General features: G+C 47.4%; 1 protein-coding gene across 2 annotated transcripts in view; it reads right to left on the bottom strand.

The window, feature by feature from the left end:
* The window catches only part of RRBP1 (ribosome binding protein 1), a 54,612-nt gene that overhangs the window by 10,326 nt on the left and 26,284 nt on the right, over window positions 1-18,002 (bottom strand). For both annotated transcript variants that reach the window (XM_034764070.1, XM_034764069.1), the window contains exons 5-18: window positions 17,819-17,971; window positions 16,950-17,068; window positions 15,001-15,154; window positions 10,798-10,936; window positions 9,740-9,927; window positions 8,645-8,682; window positions 6,263-6,353; window positions 5,363-5,455; window positions 4,439-4,531; window positions 4,255-4,335; window positions 4,024-4,113; window positions 3,075-3,167; window positions 1,151-1,222; window positions 828-923 (exon numbers count right to left, since the gene is read on the bottom strand). In XM_034764070.1, coding sequence (XP_034619961.1) covers window positions 828-923; window positions 1,151-1,222; window positions 3,075-3,167; window positions 4,024-4,113; window positions 4,255-4,335; window positions 4,439-4,531; window positions 5,363-5,455; window positions 6,263-6,353; window positions 8,645-8,682; window positions 9,740-9,927; window positions 10,798-10,936; window positions 15,001-15,154; window positions 16,950-17,068; window positions 17,819-17,971 — 1,500 coding nt within the window. The remainder of the gene's footprint in view (window positions 1-827; window positions 924-1,150; window positions 1,223-3,074; window positions 3,168-4,023; window positions 4,114-4,254; window positions 4,336-4,438; window positions 4,532-5,362; window positions 5,456-6,262; window positions 6,354-8,644; window positions 8,683-9,739; window positions 9,928-10,797; window positions 10,937-15,000; window positions 15,155-16,949; window positions 17,069-17,818; window positions 17,972-18,002) is intronic.

The following is an 18,002-nucleotide window of genomic DNA, read 5'->3' as shown; positions in this document are numbered from 1 at the left end:
ACCCACAGCATGGGGTTGTGTCCCTGCCCATTATGTCTAATGGGCATGAATGGGGCCTATCCCCCGTAAACTTCTCTAATTCTTTTTTAAACCCAGTTATACTTTTGACCTTTACAACATCCCCTGGCAATGAGTTCCACAGGTTGAATGCGAGATGTGTGAGGTCTGCTTTAAACCTGCTGCGTATTCATTTCATTTGGTGACCACATTCGTGTGTTACGTGATGGATAAATAACACTTCCTTACACACTTTCTCAACACCAGTCATGATTTTATAGACCTCTAGCATATCCCACCCAAAGTTGTCTCTTTTCCAAGCTTAACAGTCCCAGACTTTTCACTCTCGCCTCAGACAGAAACTGTTCCATACCCCTAATCATTTTCATTGCCTTTCTCTGTACCTTTTCCAATTCTAATAGATCTTTTTGGAGATGGGATAACCAGAACAGTACACCGTACTTAAGGTGTGGGTGTACCGTGGATTTATATAGTGGCATTAAGATATTTTCTGGTTCTGTTATCTAGCCTTTTCCTTATGGGCCCCTAACAATCTGTTGATATTTTTGACTGCTGCTGCACATTGAGAAGATATTTTCAGAGAACTATCCAGGACGACTCCAAGAGCTTGCTTGAGTGGTAACAGCTAATTTAGAGCCCATCATTTTGTAGAGCTAGTTGGGATTATGTTTTCCAATGTGCATTACTTTGCACTTATCAACTGATCTCCCCGAGTTAGCCCGACCCCCTTGTCAAGGGATCAGAGGATGGGACGCTAGAGCAACCTTTAGTCTCTCCCCACCTCCCCCAAACAGATGACCAACACTTACTGCTTCAACTTCTTTTGTGTAGTTCTGGCGTTCGGAACTGGCCGTCTCCAAGTGATTTTCCAGCTGTGCTTCCAGAAGAGAAGTATATTCCTTCAGCTGATTAAAACAAGGAGAGCACGGTGATTTGATCGGTAATGATGCAGGCATTCATCTGTTTGCATATCTAGCCTCTCTAGACCAGCAAGACCAATTCTCCCAACATTCCCCCGGAGGGGTTGAGAAGAAATTATAATGCCTCTCTCCTGGCAACATTAAAGGGAAGTTCTGGGGGTGCAGCAGAAGTCAGTACCCTTTCCTTTTGGAGTAGGTGAGAATGTCCATACCTGATCTGTGTTCTGGAGCTCTACCCTCAGCTGGTCCACAGCCTCTGCAAGAGATTTCACTTGGACTTGTGACTACACCAAGCGTTGACCCCCCAAAAAATGGAAAATAAAGAAATAAAGTGTTAGTAAGCAGGATTTCCCAGCTTAGACTCTCCTCTATAACGTCTCCTACAAGCGACTAAAAATGGCACAGTGGAGCTTCCCTGTAAACTCTTTGAGGGAAGAGATCATTTGTTGCATTCGTACAGCACCTGGCACAACTGGGCTCCTGATCCAGGACTGGGACCTTTACTAACAGCATCCAAATAAGGATGACGTTACAGTCATCCCTGCAAACCAAGCCAAGGATCTGAGAGTCAAGCTGGGTTCCTCCCTTCCAACAAGTCACCACTGAAGTCAATAGAATGTTTTCTGTTGGCCGCATTTGATGGAAAAAGTGGCGTTTTTTGGGCATTGAAATTTTTGCTGAAGAATCCAAAAAAAATAAAAATTAAAAAAAAAAATTAAAAATCTGAAATTTTTTTTGGTTTTAAACGGAACATTTTTGAAGTTTGGGTTTTTCAATGAAAACCTCAAAGGAAAATTAATACAAAAAACCCCACCGCTCACAATTTTTGTTTTTCAGGAGGAAAAAGTCATTTCCTGACCAACTCTAATCACCAACCATGACAAATCTGTTGGCCATATTATGCTCAGCTACAACCATGCAACCTCACCAACTTCACATTACCCGCACGGGCAAGACAGAACATAATATGGCCAGCAGAATCTTGATTTCATGCACCGCCATCAAAGAAAAGAAGTCAGCTTCTCTCAAAACTCTGGTGGCCACGGGAGTGGGAATTACACACACCCCTTGTAACCAGAGTAAATTTAACATTATCTATTTGCCACAAATACTGAACTCCACAATGCGATACTTTGTCACTTTTCAGTGTAAAATCTTTTTAAAGAGACATTTTAAATTCCTTTATAATGTAGTATGCCCAGGCAGGGTCTCACGAACATCAGCAACACCCCTTCATTCCCACACTCACTAAAGCAGGGGTGGCCAACCTGTGGCGCCGGAGCCACGTGCAGCTCCTGGTATAAGCACCGACTCCGGGGCTGGAGCTACAGGCGCCAACTTTCCAATGTGCCGGGGGGTGCTCACTACTCAACCCTGGCTCTGCCCCCGCTCCACCCCTTCCTGCCCCCTCCCCTGAGCTTGCCGTGCCCTCGCTCCTCCCCCCCCTCTCCCCCCCCCCCCCCCCGAGCCTCCTGCACACCATGAAACAGCTGATCAGGAGGTGCGGGGAGGGAGAGGGAGGTGCTGATCAGCGGGGCTGCCGGTGGGTGGGAGGTGCTAGGAGCGGAGGGGAGGGGGAAGCTGATGCGGGGCTGCTGACGTATCACTGTGGCTCTTTGGCAACGTACATTGGTACATCAACGTTCAGAAGGCTTTCCAGACTCCCCTGGGTGGAGTGCAGGTGCCGGAGTTTGATTCTCAAGCTTGGATGCGAACATTGTAAGGTAAGTAATGGAATACTGTCACCAGCTCAAGAGGCAGAATGTGTGCGTCAGGATCTCAGGGAGGCAGAAGCTTATACGGAGGGCATCTTTCCTTCTTACCTTTCAGCAAGCGCACAGGCAGTATTGCAAAGGGCAAAGGATGTGGTATCGCCCTGTCGTTTATCTTTATTTCAGAATCAATACATTGTTTTTACACCAAGTTCAACCCTAGAGCCTTAAAGATGTGCCCCTCCCTAATGAGGGACCTCTAAAGCCCTCGCCTTTCATAGATTGAGGCCAGACGGGATCATTACGATCCTCTTGTTATTTACAGCGTTAGACATGTCACCAGCCCATTGGTTCCCAGCACCTCTAGGCAGCCAGCACCCCAGGGATTCCTGCTCACACACAGGCGAGAATCTTTAGGATGCACCTTTTGCAGTTCCTCTTCAGACGCTGTTAGCTTTGCTTTCCACACATGCTCCTCCTCCTCCACGCTCTTCTGCAGGTCTTTGAGCATTCTTTCCTGCCAAGGGAGAAGGGACGGGAGCATGAGGCTGGGCAGGCGGAGAGGGGAAGGCTCACTGGGGCAGAGCACTCAAGGCAGGCATTCAAACTGCTGTCAAGGTAGAGAGTTAAGGGCATGGTCCAGCTCCCACTAAAATCAATAGGTCAGCTTGGCTGCTAGGCTCTTTAGAGAAGCAGCCTCCTGCCTGACTCAGCGCTGGACTGTCTCTGCAAAGCTAGGGGAGGAAGGGACCCATACTGCTGGGCGTTTTCTCACATTGTATCGAGCACCTGATTACAGGTGTGTGGGGAACGGAGGCACTGGCGGGGGGAATTGACTTACCCAAGGTCACAGTACGTCAGCATCAGAGTCAGGAAGAGAACCCAGGTCTCCCACCTCTTAGGGCTCATCTTCACATACAGTGCTACAGTGAAGACCCTACTAAGCCAATGGCAGAGCTTCTCCCATCAGCACAGTTAATCCGCCTCCCCGAGAGGCGGTAATGTAGACCCGGCCCTAGGCTAGTACCTTACCCACTACACCATCCTGCCTCTACTTGCTCCAGACCACCCCTTTCACAGGATGTTCTCAGACCATATTGTAGCAGAGCCGTAGAATTTACGAGGGCAGTTCTAGCCTAAACACTAAGAAATAAGAAGGCTAGATGTAACCAGACAGTGACATGGAGAGGAATATTTTTAACCAAGCTCTGCAAAAGCCTCCAAACAAAGGTGGCAAGATTCACATGCATGACATCTGTACAATGTCTTCAGCGACTATAGGCACGGTTTGGCTGTTACAAAAAGTCAGTGGCAAGAAAGGTGGAGTGGTACTTTCAGTAAAGAGGAGAAACGGCCAGAATGGCTTAACCTACCGTCTCAGCAAGAATAGTTCTGTACTGCTCACATTCTGCTTGTAAAGTGCTCTGCGCCTCTTCCGCTTCTTTTAATTGAAGTGCTGAATCCTGAAAAAAAAAGGAGTTTTATAAGGTTCCCCCGTCTCACCGCGCCCCGAATAGCTGCTGCTAGATTTGATGTTTACACCCAATGCTCACAGAAAGCAAATGTTTGGGGAGTGGCTGCCCAGTGCTTAAGAAGTCACTTACAAGAGATTCTGTTTTAGCGGTCTGCTGCTCTAACATTCCCAGACTCTTCTCCTTAAACTCCTGTAGCCACTCCTCGTAAGCCTGATTAAACAAATAAAAACAGAGCGTTAGTTGGTCTATCCCAGTCCTTCACTGGCACAGCAGTCTGATCACCTCCCAAAAGTAGGAGAACGTTAGTGCCTACCTGTTGTGGAGCTACAGTGATCTGTGGGAAGAGAGAAAGCAGCGTCTGCTTTGTTTGCGTCTGAATTGCACTGAGCTGCTGCTCCAAATCTTCCTAAACGAGAGAACGTAGGTTTTCATGAACTAAACTTAAGCCAGCACCTTTCAGCTGAGGACCAATCCCAGCTGTTCTAATTTCACCGAGGTCAACGGCGTGATGCTGATTTATACAAAGCTGAGGGCCTGGCCTTTGTTTTGTAGTCGATACGTCACTGTGGAAGAGGGGAGGGAAAAGAGCCAAAACAACAAAACTTGCACAAATCTCCACGAGGCTAATTACACAAGAACGGAGGAGTCAAGTTCCCATTCTGAGACGCCCGTACGTACATCTGATTACGTCAGCATCCCGGGCAGTGACAGTGCACATCTTTGGAGGAGTCAGAAACGTGGAAATATTGACGAGCCGTTTGCGTCATCTTCCTTGCATCATAACATTTACAGAACGTTACGAGACCGCTACCTTCCCACACCATCACCAGGGACACGCCAACATTAACCACCACAAATATTGAGAGGGGAAAACACCAACAGCTCCATACAAAGTTTGTTTTCAAAGAGTTCAGGGAGGTAAGTTATGGGAGACCACCGTTGAAAAGATCATTTCATGGTAGCGCTCAATAGTCTCCCTGCACTGTTCCTTCGCCACGCGTGGAGGTTGCAGTATCAAGCCCCAAACGTAACCAATTGTGGCAAGCTTTTATTGGACGAGCTCTAAAGGGTCAACACGCACAGAGAGTAATCACAGGTTTTAAACCGAATCTGCAAACGGAGATGCTGAAATTCAGTTTAAAAATGAAGAGGCCCCTAATCGTATAGCTGCTCCCCGGCAGCAGAATCCAGCTCGAAAGAACAGCTCCCCTTTGTTACTGATTGAAGCAAGACTCACCTTTGCTTTTGTGAAAGAAAGCTGCTTTTCTTCCCGCGCTTTCTCGGCCGAGGCCAAAGCGTCCATTGCTTTCCAGTTCTTCTCGCGAAGATCCTGTTGGGACAGACGCACGCAGGAATAAGCCACACGCTGCCATGGAGACCACCACAAGATTTGCTTAGCATGATGTTACTTGCCACTGTTGGAAGTTATGGAGCCACATCACGGGGGTGGGTGAGGTGGGGGGGAAATGTCTGATGATCCCATTTAAGAAACCAGATTTTGCTTCAACTCCTAAATCTTGAGATAGACCTGCAGTGGGCTAATCCCTTAAGATGATCAGGTATGAACCTCATTATTTGCAGTGACAGCCCATCAAGTCTCCTGGCAAGGTGGGAGGAAGGAGGCCCATTCGCCAACTCATCAGTACTCTCATTCCCAGTGGCTGGGAGCATCCCCTAAAGGCCTGTTTAAGATCCAGCTTGGCCTGCTTCAGTGGTTCCCCCACTCCCGCAGTGAACTCCAGCCCTTGTTCCTAACGTTCCTTCATGGGATGAAGACACTAAGCCTACAGCTCGACTAGCTGGAATCCCTTCTCCACCCCCACCCAGCCAGAGGGCTGCCAGGCCCAGATCGCAGCTTCGTTTGTTCCTCTGTCAGACTCCCCCACCAAAGACTTAGCTTTCTGCTACTCGGAAGTCAGCCAGCTTCTCTCTTAGCAAAGGTAACAGTAGCCTAGGTGCCTAGGATAGAGACGAGTGTCCCTCAGGGCGCACAGAAGTTAGGCCTTTGACTTGCCCAATGCTACATTTTAAACTTTATCGGGTAACTTTTAAAACCCAATTGTTGGTCAAGTGCAAATCAGGGGTTTGTTCAGGTTTGCGCTGGTGGAACGAGAGTTCGGCTCGTCCAGTCACTCACGTTGTTTTTCGTTTTCTGCTGCTCAATTATCTCTCTCAGCTCCAGAGCTTCCTTTTCGAGCGAGACCACCTGGTCAGCCTTCGCTTGAAGTCTGCAATGACACAAGAGGGAGTGTTTGGAGCGGTGCTCATCTCCGAGGCCATGCACTCTCAGCAGTCATGATCGAATTCCCCCACACACCCCAGAGTGCTAACAGAACAGCGATGTAGCGCCAGAAGTCCCTGCAGACCCCAGTGGCATGCAGCCAGACTGTGACAGCAGAAACACGGAATCATTGGACTGGAAGGGACCTCGAGAGGTCATCTAGTCCAGTCCCCTGCACTCAAGGCAGGACTAAGTATTACCTAGACCATCCCTGACAGGTGTTTGTCTAACCTACTCTTAAAAATCTCCAATGATGGAGATTCCACCAAATATGCACCAGTGTGTTTTGGGGTCTCTTTATTTTAAAATAAAAACAAAACAAAGATCTTTCCCCAAAGCAAATGGCAGGCAGATTTTTTTGGGAGGACAGAATACCATTGCCCAAGCTAGAACTAGTTTGCTGAGTACAGTTACCTATGTAGATCAATCTCTGATAATTTTCATATGACTTTACATTGTGCCTCTTCATATAACCTTGTGGTGGGTCTACCCACGTGTGACCTCTGTTTTCATGGGACTTTGTATCAAAGCTTCATTTAGAAACTTTGCATTGCCCTTGGTATAATATTATAGCCCCTAAGGATAGAATAAGATAGAAGAAAAATTTCTGTTTGCTAGCAGTAGAACAAGAGCTCTCCCCCCCCGCCCCCACTCTTAATCAATTGCCCTGTTGAATGAATGAGGTGTGAATGAGGAAGACATGGAAGGCAGCACCTCCAGACAGCCTCAACTGTTGGAGAGGGGCTGGGAGCCAGACCCAAGGACAATAAAACGTGTCAAGTGGGCTCATTAAAGACAAGCAGACATACTGACGGCCTCGGGGGTTAGAAGCAAGCACCTTCTTTTGGAAACACCCTCTTTGCAGCATTGGGACAACACTCAAAAGAAAGCAGCACAAAGGACCAATGGACACAAACACAGAGTTTGAAGCTGGTATAGATTTGCATAAGAGGAAAGTTGCTATAAAAGTGAGGTGTCTTGCAGAGGACCCCGGGTCTCGTCTTGTCAACATGGGAGCATTGATCCGGATCGGCAGAAGTCCGGCTCCACCCCCTCCCTCATCTAACTCACCTGGCCAGTGAAGTTAAGGGGAGCAACTAATTGGTAACAACAAGACGGAGTGTGTTTGTGTGTGTGTGTGAGTGTAAGTGCAATGTATTATATGCATATAATACAGTGTTAATGAATACATGTATTACTAATAAATGTGGCGTTTTGTCTTATTCCCCCTGAAAAGATCCTGTGCAGTACTTTAAGTACAACACCTATACCATTTCCCCTGTGTCATCAGAAACTGGCTAGGTGGGTCTTCAAAACGGCACCAGGAAAGAAAAAACAAGCATTCAAAACAAGAGTGCAATTTGTCAAGCCATGAACTTTGTAGGGTGAGACGCAGGACTTGAAACTGCTCTTAACTCACCTCTGTCTGAAATTAAACTAGGCCAAGATTTTTCAAAAATGGCTACTGAGAGTGAAGGGCCCAAATCTTCAGGAATGACTAGTTACTTGGGTGCCACGGTTTCTGTCCATCAGCTCGGTACCTTGAAGGGGGCCTGGTTTTCCCAGCAGCATCGGGCACCCACCTATAGGTCCCTTTTAAGGAGCCACCCAAAAACTGAAGCACTCAAATCACTAGTTACTTCTGGAAGTTTTGAGCCAAGGACCTTAGAGTTGTACGGAGACACTCAGGTAAGCGATTGGTGTGCTAAGTCAGTCAATGGGTGTTTTCAGCCTGGCTTTATGCCCACAAAGTCATGCCTATTTATTTATTTTCAGGAAGTCTGCAATCGGTTTTCTTTTTTTTTTTTTTTTTTTTTTCTTCTTCGACGAGGGTATTGAGAAGTTGCTCTGATTAGCAGGCAAACTTCATTTTGATTGACACAAAATTGGCCTCTACTTCAGCATCTCTCAAAAATGGGAAGCTTTTACAGAACTACTATGCCAGTCAGCTCTAAAAAGGCACCTTAGGTCTTCAGCTGTATGTGCATTTGCGAAAAGCGTCATTGTTATAGGCCAGTGTTCGAATCAACATTTCCATGGTCTACACCTGCCAGAAGTCACCTAGAACACTCAATTTAACTGTGCCTTCTCGTGACAGCAGACCGGAGACTGTGTCCCAGTAACGTCAGCACATGAACAGCTCATGGGAAAGTTGGGGGAAAGGAATCCCGGCCCATACTCCTTTGTTGCAGCCTTTTGGCACACGGACGGAGAGATCGGTACATTCACCAGTCTTACCTTAACTGCAGCTGGCTCACTTCTGCTTGATTAGCTGCCTGAAAATTAGACAGAGGTTGCCTTTACTACACGCATTATAAACACAGTACAGGACAGCCCCCCAGTTAGGATATAGATATTCAGGCCTGTCTGTAAAGGCCTATAGTTTAAGAATTTAGGTATAGGTTTATCATTTAGCTAGTTATAGGGGTATACAGAATCAACATCACTGCCTGCCTGTGTAAGGGCCTTCTCTCACTGTGACAGTCTGAGGCCCTGTTCTTAAGCTAAGGCCTTTGGCTAAACACCAGAGGCAGCCATAAACTGGGAAGCGAACAGTCACGTCCTCACCAGTCACACTGAAATGAGGCAGTTTTGGGCTGTTAAAAACGTGATCCAATCTATCGCCTCCAGAGAAAGGGAAGAGCCTAGATGGTTAAAGAAAACATAGTTTGATAGCATCCTGTCTGGCAAGAACTCACTTCTCAATAGCTGGGGTGTGAAATCCTCATTTCTTTGTTGTTCTATCATCGTAGCCCCCACTTCCCTATTGTTTGTCTTATAATCTCTGTCTGGTTCTGAGATTATACAGCAGACAGAAACAATTAATTTTGTTGGGTGTAAACCAATTAAGGCGGTGGGATATTATTGGTTAGATAATCACATTACAATATGTTAGGATTGGTTAGTTAAATTTCAGTCAAACGATTGGTTAAGGTATAGCTAAGCAGAACTCAAGTTTTACTATATAGTCTGCAATCAATCAGGAAGTAAGGGGGGAATGGGAACAGGGACACAGGCCAGGCTCTGCGGCATCAGAGCTGGGAAGGGGGACACTGAGGAAGGAAACTGGAATCATGCTTGCTGGAAGTTCACCCCAATAAACATCGAATTGTTTGCACCTTCGGACTTCGGGTCTTGTTGCTCTCTGTTCACGCGAGAAAGACCAGGGAAGCGAGCAGGTGAAGAAATAAGCCCTCTAACCCCCCCCCCCCCCATCTCCAGTACGCTTATGGTGTGTGCAATGCTATAAGTCACCCTTCATCCCAGACCTGCTCTCCTCTTCAGATGTAGGGACCACCACCATGGTGCTGGGATGTTAGCAAAGCCTCTGACCTGCAAGTCTGCGTCTTTCTCCACTTCCTTCGCGTGGCCTGCCTCCAGGAGAGCTTCGATGGATTTGATCCTCTCCGTGAGCTGCTCGTTTTCAGAGCTGGCTTCTAGCAGCTTCACTTTCAGGCTGCTCAGCTCCTCCGATTTACTTTTCACCTCTGCTTCATAGGACAGCAGCTTGGCTTCAGACTCTGCCAGAGGATGGTGGGTAGAGGAGAAAGAGACAAGTTAGATGTGCACAAATTCAAAGAGGGAGAGAGATAGCAGGCGGTTATTTGCAGGCTCACCCGGAAGAATGCTCGTGTTTCATTGTAGCGCACACTTCAGTGAAAGAGTGATGGATTTTCGACAAGATGGTTGGCCAAAAAGTACACCCCAAATATCGGCTTTAACCTGCAAGTCCTTGTGCATGATACAGCAGGGAACACAGGCTTGTTGTCCTCTAGTGCAAGGGGGAGTGGAGGATCTACCATGCCAAAAGCACGGCACAGGCTGCGGGTCTACGAGAGGCACGTCTGAGCTCCGGACTTGCATGCAGACCTCAACATGCAGGCAGCCGAGTCACCCGCTTGCCACCCCGAGGCAGGAGTAACTGTGACGGCGCAGCAGCACGTCACAAAGCAGCGACTTCACCAGCGCTTCAGCTTTGGGAGTCAGGCCCTTAGCGCAACACCCTCGGCCAGGCAGGACGGAGCCTCAGAGAGGCTAAAATCGGGAACCTCCCGTCTTCTTGCGTATTCGGCATCGCTAGTGCAGCTGCCCCTCTCTGGACCACCCCACCTGAGCGCCTATGGGCCTTTCCCCACAAGAGCCCGCTTCTCCCCACTCCTGCTCTCAGCGCTTCACCAGCAGCACCCACAGGCCACCAAACGATCACCATTGGATTGTCCCCGCTCCCCCCGGGCCAGCCGCCGAAACTCAGACACAGAGGCCCGCCCTGCTCGGCTTCAGAAAGGAACGCGATAGCATTCGCGAGGCTAAGGCCGCAGTTTAAGGGCACCGTTTGAGCTCCAGGTCAGAGCATGCGCGCACTCCTGGGCGTCCCTGCAGCGTCCTCTCACCAGCAATGCTCTGCTGCTGGTCCTTCGCCTTCTCCGTGTCCGCCAGCAGGTTCTTGTAGCTGGTCTGGGATTTGCGGAGCTCCTCGCTGACTTCATCCAGCCTCTTCTGCAGCGTCGCCTCAGTTTCTTTTTGAGAAGTCTGCAGGAAAGAGAGAAAAATCAAAAAAGAGAGTGCTAGACACTAAGCCAGTCTGGAAAGAGCAGCCCCATGGCATGTCTGCAAGCTGGGGTTTGAAACCCAGTCCTCCCCCAGCATTCTCCAGGCAGGAAGCGTCCACACACACAGTGCTTAGTGGTCTTCAATGGTCTCCTTCCCTCAGCTGACAGCAACATCGTTCTGTGTATAACCCGCCCGCCCATTCCCCAGTCTTGGGCCGTGCTTGTTTCTGTATATTCCTAGGGTGAGATTTTTGAAGCGGGCCTACAATTTCCAACATGGCACAAGACGGATAGCTAGGGATGCCAAAGCATCTAGCCATTCGTGCACAACCATGGAAACTCCACGTGCACATCAGGTGTGCACAGTTTCCACATCTGAAATTTAGGGCTGGTCCAAAATAATAAATAAATAAAATAAAGTCTTATTGAAGAATGTTTCCCGTTGGGAATTCTCATTCCGAAGCAATGCATCTCTCTGGGGGCTTCACTCCTCCAGGCCTTTAAGTTGCCTGGGGGTGATGAACCACTGTGGTGAGCCACCTTTAAAGTCAACCCCAAAACCCCAGCTGGCACAGGACACAGCTGCTTACCCAGCCAGCGGGGTAGGGAGCATGGTCCGTGCTGAAATCTCCGTCCTGCATTCCTGTGCTGGGAACAATTCGAGGGGCTGGCGAGAGCCTTCCTAGCTTAAGATCCGTCTATTTCGGTACTAACGTCTCATGCTTTACCCCATCCCCTCAGTTACTGTGTTCTTGCTGCCCCTTCTCACCCCTTCAGGGGGCAGGGTTCCCAGGGGAAGGGCATTTGCTCCCCATGGCAAGAAGGTCCTGCTTATTTTGCTTGCCAATGGCACACGCTAGATGTGTAGCTGAAGCAGCTATAGAATTCAGCCGGCTAGGAACAGAGGGACTCGATACGTTATTACGGTTAAGTGTGTTCGGCTCAGTGGAATTTTCTGTGTGGTTTGGGCGGAGTACAATCCTTCCACATCAAGAAGTGGCAAGAGAACCTCCCCCTCCCAGCCGGCCCTTCATGGAGGCACAAGAGCAAAGAATGTGATGATCACGCTAAAAGAGAAACTCTTCATTTCTCCTCTCCTACCCCCTTTCCGACAAGAACCCCCGGTGAGGATAAAGTTATGGCGATCTGTGGCCAACACTTCCTCCCATCTGTCCCATTCCTACAGCTGCCAGCAGGGAGGATATCTGAAACTGAAAGCTTTTCAGAGGGATGACAACATTGTGCAACCGCACAAACTTAGCTCAGATATTGGGCAACATTTAAAAGTTCCGAAGTCACTTAAGAGCCTAAGTCACTTGAGACTGACTCAGTCTCCAAGATAAGATCTACATACACACAAATATCTACATACCAGCCATGGTCACAACTAGCTCTCTTTCCCTATAAAGATACCCTAATTTAAGGTGACATGGTGATACAGAGATTATTCACTTGGAAATATTTCAGTCAGGTGCCCATTATTTCGTTAACATTAAAGGATGCAGCAGGTAGGCAGAGTTGTAGATCATGCAGAGAGGCCAGTGTTACGGGTCAAGAGGCCTGCATTTGTCTGGTAGCCACGTGGCCCTCAAGCTTGCATGCCTGAGCCCCTGTGGCCACTTCAAAGGAGGTCCCTCCTGAGACGTGACCCATTCCCCGGTTCCATTCAATCTTACTGCAGCCAGGTAAGCGCACAGTTCAACAGAAGTGCGCATGCTTTGTACATGTACTAATGCGTATTGGGAAGAGCCTATTCTGAATTGGGAGCTATCAGAGGCATCAAACCACATCTCAGTAGAGAAGAGGGAGTTTACAGCAAAGCAATATTAAGGTTTCTGTGAGAGCTGTAACGGGATATCGTTCTCCGCTACTATGAAGCTGGGATTTCCTGCTGTTGCTGAATGCATGCCAACATCATTTCAGGAGATAGTGGCAGCCAGCCACCTCTTTAGGCTGCATGGCCCAACTTCCTTGCATGTCATCTGTGTGTGTGAGGAAGAAGCAATACCGCAAGTCTCCCCTTTAATCAAACTACAGCCGGAGGATCAATATTTTTTGCTATGAGGCACTGTAGGTTACTCGGTCCATACGCTGCGCGCCATGTATCCACTGCTCTTATATGGACACCCAGCGCTGTAGTGTTTAAGCGCCTCCCAAGTGGTAACAAAACAAGCCACCAAAAACTAAAAATCGAGCCAACAGAAAAAAAACATTCCCCCATCAGTAATGCAAATCCAGTTTTCTCACCTATCTGCAGGTAAACAAGGTCTGACAGAGCAGAGGTTGAGAGAGACAGAGTGCAAGGTACATTTCATATCATGAACCCCCTCACACGAGACACACTGCTGGTAAATTCCAGAGTGGAACTATTTTTATGATGCTCCTGTTATCAAGCAGATGGCAATCATTGTTCTAGAGTGCCTGAGTCACGTGTCACTTTGACCTGCTCCATGCTGCAGCCGCACTTGGCAGCGGCACAGTTGGGTTGGACATTTATATGGCTGAGAATATGCAGTTATTTTAAAAACCAAATAAGAGCTTAGGCAGGGTTGTAAACCCTCATGCTCCAGGGTGAGCGCCAGCCTCTGGAGTGCTGGGGGTCAGGAGGGAATTTTCCTTGGGGGCAGATTATCTCCCAATTGCTTATGCAGGGCTTCTTCAATCTTCCCCTGAGGCATCTGGTGCCTGCCCCTGTCTGAGGTGGGATTCAGGAATAGGAGAATCACTGGTATGGCAGTTTTATGTGAGGACAGCACTAATGTGCCAGACAACTTCTGACCAGTGTCCAGTATCTTCAGCAGCACTCAGTGTTAAAGCCCCATTACACTAATAGTGTTTTTAGTTTGTTTTACCTCATGTGAGGCTAGGCTCATCTTTCTGGTGGCAGCTGACACTCTCTGGGACAGGGAAGAGGCTACGGGGGTGAAGGCGGCCAATGGTCAGTTTCTTGACCACCAGTTTCCATCAGAATAGAAACGGGCCTGGCGAAGTGGTGCTAAGGCTGAACAGATCAACCCCAGGTTTATCATCAACTGCATTTTTGGTGTCCAGAGGAATTTCTTTTTAAATGGAGATTTCCGCTCCCCTGCCCCCCCATCTCAGGCTTAGTACCACCCTTTGAGCGTCTGTCAGTGATGCAATATGCCCACCTTGTAAGTCTATGGTGTACAGGCTAACATGGGGGGGAAGGGAAGGGATGTGAAGAGGTTGATTTTTCAGCAAGAAATAGGCCCGAGACAATACTCTTCCTTATGAAGAAGTCTTTACCAATTCATAGTCTAAATATTCCATGTTATTAGCTACTCGTTTGGCCATTACTGCTGGGCAAGAAACTGTTCCCTGTCCCGCACAAACCTGCGGTAAGGAAAAAAAATGTTTCGGTCCAGAACTGACCAGGAAAAAAAAAAAGTTACCAATTTTCATGAGCTGAAAATCCAGACTCATCATTTCATAGAAGTATTTTTGTTTTGCTTTTGGCCAATTTTTTTTTTTAACCAATTAGCGTAAAATTTCAAACCCGCTGTTTTGAACCAGAAATGTTTCATTTCTAAAAGGTGGAAATGGAACAACGTTTGGACTGTCTCGTCTCCCCCCCACCCCACCTCAGTGGAAAAAATTCATCGAGCCCAACACCCTTTCCCGCAAAGCTTCCATTTTGGCTAATCAGTATTTTGACAGAAAGACATTTCATCCATAAACTCTCCCCCAGCTCTAACTGGAATAGCACCCACTGCTCCACAACTTAATTAGGACCCTGTTGTGCCGCACGCTGCACAGACAGCAAGAAACAGCTTTGGTTCGAAACAGACGCCATCGTTCGCCTACGTTTTATCCCCATTTTACAGAGGGGAAACTGAGGCACCGAGCTTTACATGACTTGCTCAACCAAACAGCGAGATCTCCAGCGTCCCAGTCCGATACCTAACCACAAGACCATCCTTCCTCTGTGTGAGCAGCAGCTACAATAAAGGTAGATACTTCAGAGAAGAAAGCCACATGACTAGCAGAAAAAACCAACCAGTGGTTTGTTGGCACAGTGCTGACCTGGAGCTGGTTGATTTGTTTTTCATATGCAGCAGCCTTTATCTCCAAGTTCTTCTTCTGTTGCTCCTCCTGGTGAAGCGTCTCCGATTTTTCAGACAGTTCTTTCATTAGTTTACTGCACTCTTGCCGCAGCTTGGCTAGTTCCGCATTTTGCCTGGACAGACAGACAGACCAGTTACATTTCTGTATAGACTCATACTATTCCAGCTCAGTGGGACTGGAGCTATCTCATCAGCCTCAATCCTACACTTGCATAGGTGCTGGAAGGAGGGGTGCTGCCGCACCCCCTGGCTTGAAGTGGTTTCCATTCTAGACAGGGTTTGGCTCTCTGCACCCCCACTATTCAAATTGTTCCAGTGCCCCTGTACACTGGAAACATATTTTTACCGCGTTACTTAAGATGTAAATATTTAGAGACGGGTCATTTTCCTGCTTCCCCAAATGTCTAATTTCCTTTATGGGAGAGAACCTCTTTAGCAAGAAAAGTCACAATGAAGTTAAATCACCTTTTCAAAAGATGGAGTTTCATTCTTAGGACGTAAAAATCTGAGGATTTATGCTTCCGGACATAAAAAGGAAGTTCTCTAAGCATTTGGAGTTGAGTCAACAATTACTTTAAAGCTTTTATATAAAAACTAAATTGTTAATGATCTCTTATTTTAAAGAGATTTGTTTAATATGCACTGGCTAGTTCTTGTTTCTCTATTGTTACTCTTCCTTTTCTCTTATTCTACAGCCAAAAAAAAAATGGAGTTTTTTTAAATCCAATTAGGAAGTACAAGATTTTCCATCAATCACATATGCAATGTTATTTTAAATCAGGGTGGATAATTAACTAGGGTAGTTTAGATCTAGGTTAGACAGACACTGAAGAGCAAAGAGTGAAACTGAACAGTATAATTTACCTGCTCTAAACAAGACACCTATGGTTTTACTATATAGTCTGCAATCAATCAGGAAGTAAGGGGGGAATGGGAACAGGGACAATCTAGTGGTCCCTTCTGGACTTGAACTCTATGAAACTATAAAGCTAGAAAAATGACCCAAGTTCAATCACCAAATATTCTGAACCTCTCAAGCACAAAGAGCCCCATCACAATGCATGAGCCAGGAGTCTGTTAGTCTTCACAGATGGCAGCTAAACTGAATTTTATTTCAGAAAATGATATTTGAGTGCTGAGTGTTATGGAGTTGGGCTCAATTCAAGCCCTGGTTAGGTCAGGCAAAGGAGTTCTATCATTTACATCACAATTTAACTGCCCCATAATTCAGTGTGAATTAGCAGTCTGCTCCAGAACTAGATGGATGGGGTGTGGGAAGGCAAGCATTTTGCAATACATTGGTAATAATGCTGGGTGGAAAATAAGTTCCCACCCTCAGAAGACTGAAGGGGTTTAATTAATTAAAAAATAAAAGCTACCCTGGTGCCTCCTGGGAGTTGTAGTTTGGGTACCTCATGCTCGCATTGTCCTCTATTGGCCATGCTCCAGACTACATCGCCTGTGGTGTCAATTTCACTTCCTATCAAGGGAAGGCAGTGCATGAATAGGGGCACCTGAACTACAACTCCCATGAAGCACCACAGTGACCATGTGCTTTTCCAGCTGAAAACATTGACTTAACATGCCCCAAGCGCCCCCACCCCAAAAAAAACCCACCACGTTTTCTGCAGAGAACGCAGACATTTTTCTCAAGAAAACTGAGTCATCCAAAAAACAAAAAACTGATTTCAAAAGACAAATGATTCAACAGAAAGCTTGCAACCAGCTCTAACTGGCAGAGAGACGGGGAAGCTTGGAGCGTGCCTTACTTTCATGGGCACTGGATGTGCCCTGTGGTGGTTGGCAGGTTGGACTTTTGGAAGGGAGGAAGACCGTGTAGTAAAGCTACCCTACAGGACCCACGTCTGCGGCTCACGTCCATGTATTCACCAAAACACATTTTCTTACTTGCTCTCCGTCTGGCTCGTGGCTTGGTTCAGAGCATCCCGCAGGATCGAATTCTCCTGCTGCAAGCGAGCTAGCTGCGTGCTGGGGCCGTTCTCAAGCTGTTCTTGAAGAGTCCGAATCTGGAAGAGCAAGGACGTCAGTACGCAGGGACGCCTCCCATGGCGCGCTGGGCCCAAGACTACAGCAACAATTTTCCTTTATTTAAAGTCACCCACAGAAACCCTGATTTCCCCTCTCCCCCCACTTGGGCACTGTAGCAAAAGCCTGGCTTTCTACAGACATGCCCCTCCGCCCCCAAACCCCTTGCCCTCCCTTTTTATTACATCTTTTACCATATTGGTTATAATCAAATGCAGAGCTCAAGATAAAGCATGTGAGAAAGGGGAAGGACATTCCTCCCCACACCCAGAAGCCACTGAGTAGGGGGAAATTCTGTGACAAGATCTAAATCTTAGACAGTTCCTGTGAGATCCTTTCACCTCTCCTCCTCCCCTAACCCTACCCCAAGTAAGTAAGTTTGGAAAGGTATTTTTGGAGGGGGAGGGGAGGGGAAATGGAATGACACTTTCTCCAGCTTCAGAAGTGTTTATAAAGTTACTTTGGTCCATTCCGGCCTTAAGATCCATTAATCCTAAACTCCAAAAGGGAACTCCAGCTGTGGGAAGTACTCAGATGTTAAAGCCAGTGGTCACAGCTTCAGCCATGCCAAAGCAGGTGGAGTTGGGGGTCCCTTTGGGGTTTTGAATGCAGTTTACCTTATATCTCCAAGGAAACAAAGCCCTGCAAACCCATGTCTGCTCCCAGTGCTGCCAGAGCGCAGATTAAGTCTAGTAGGCGTCTGTGTTTTTAAGCATAAATGCGTCTCCTACCTTTCCTTGCAACTGCTGGGTTTCGTTCACATGATCCTGGTAACTAGCCTGCATGCGAGCTTGCACGGCAGTAATATCTTGTTCACGTGCCAACAGCTGCTCTTTCAACTTGGTTTCGACAGCGACGGTCTTGGCCTTCTCAGCTGCAAGCTCCTTCAAGGAGAGGAGATGCTTTTAATTCTCA

This window comes from Trachemys scripta, chromosome 3 (genome assembly GCF_013100865.1).
Source record: "Trachemys scripta elegans isolate TJP31775 chromosome 3, CAS_Tse_1.0, whole genome shotgun sequence".
Classification (NCBI taxonomy): Eukaryota; Metazoa; Chordata; order Testudines; family Emydidae; genus Trachemys; species Trachemys scripta.
Note: the sequence above shows the minus strand (reverse complement) of the source record. Positions and strands in the feature narration are given on the sequence as shown.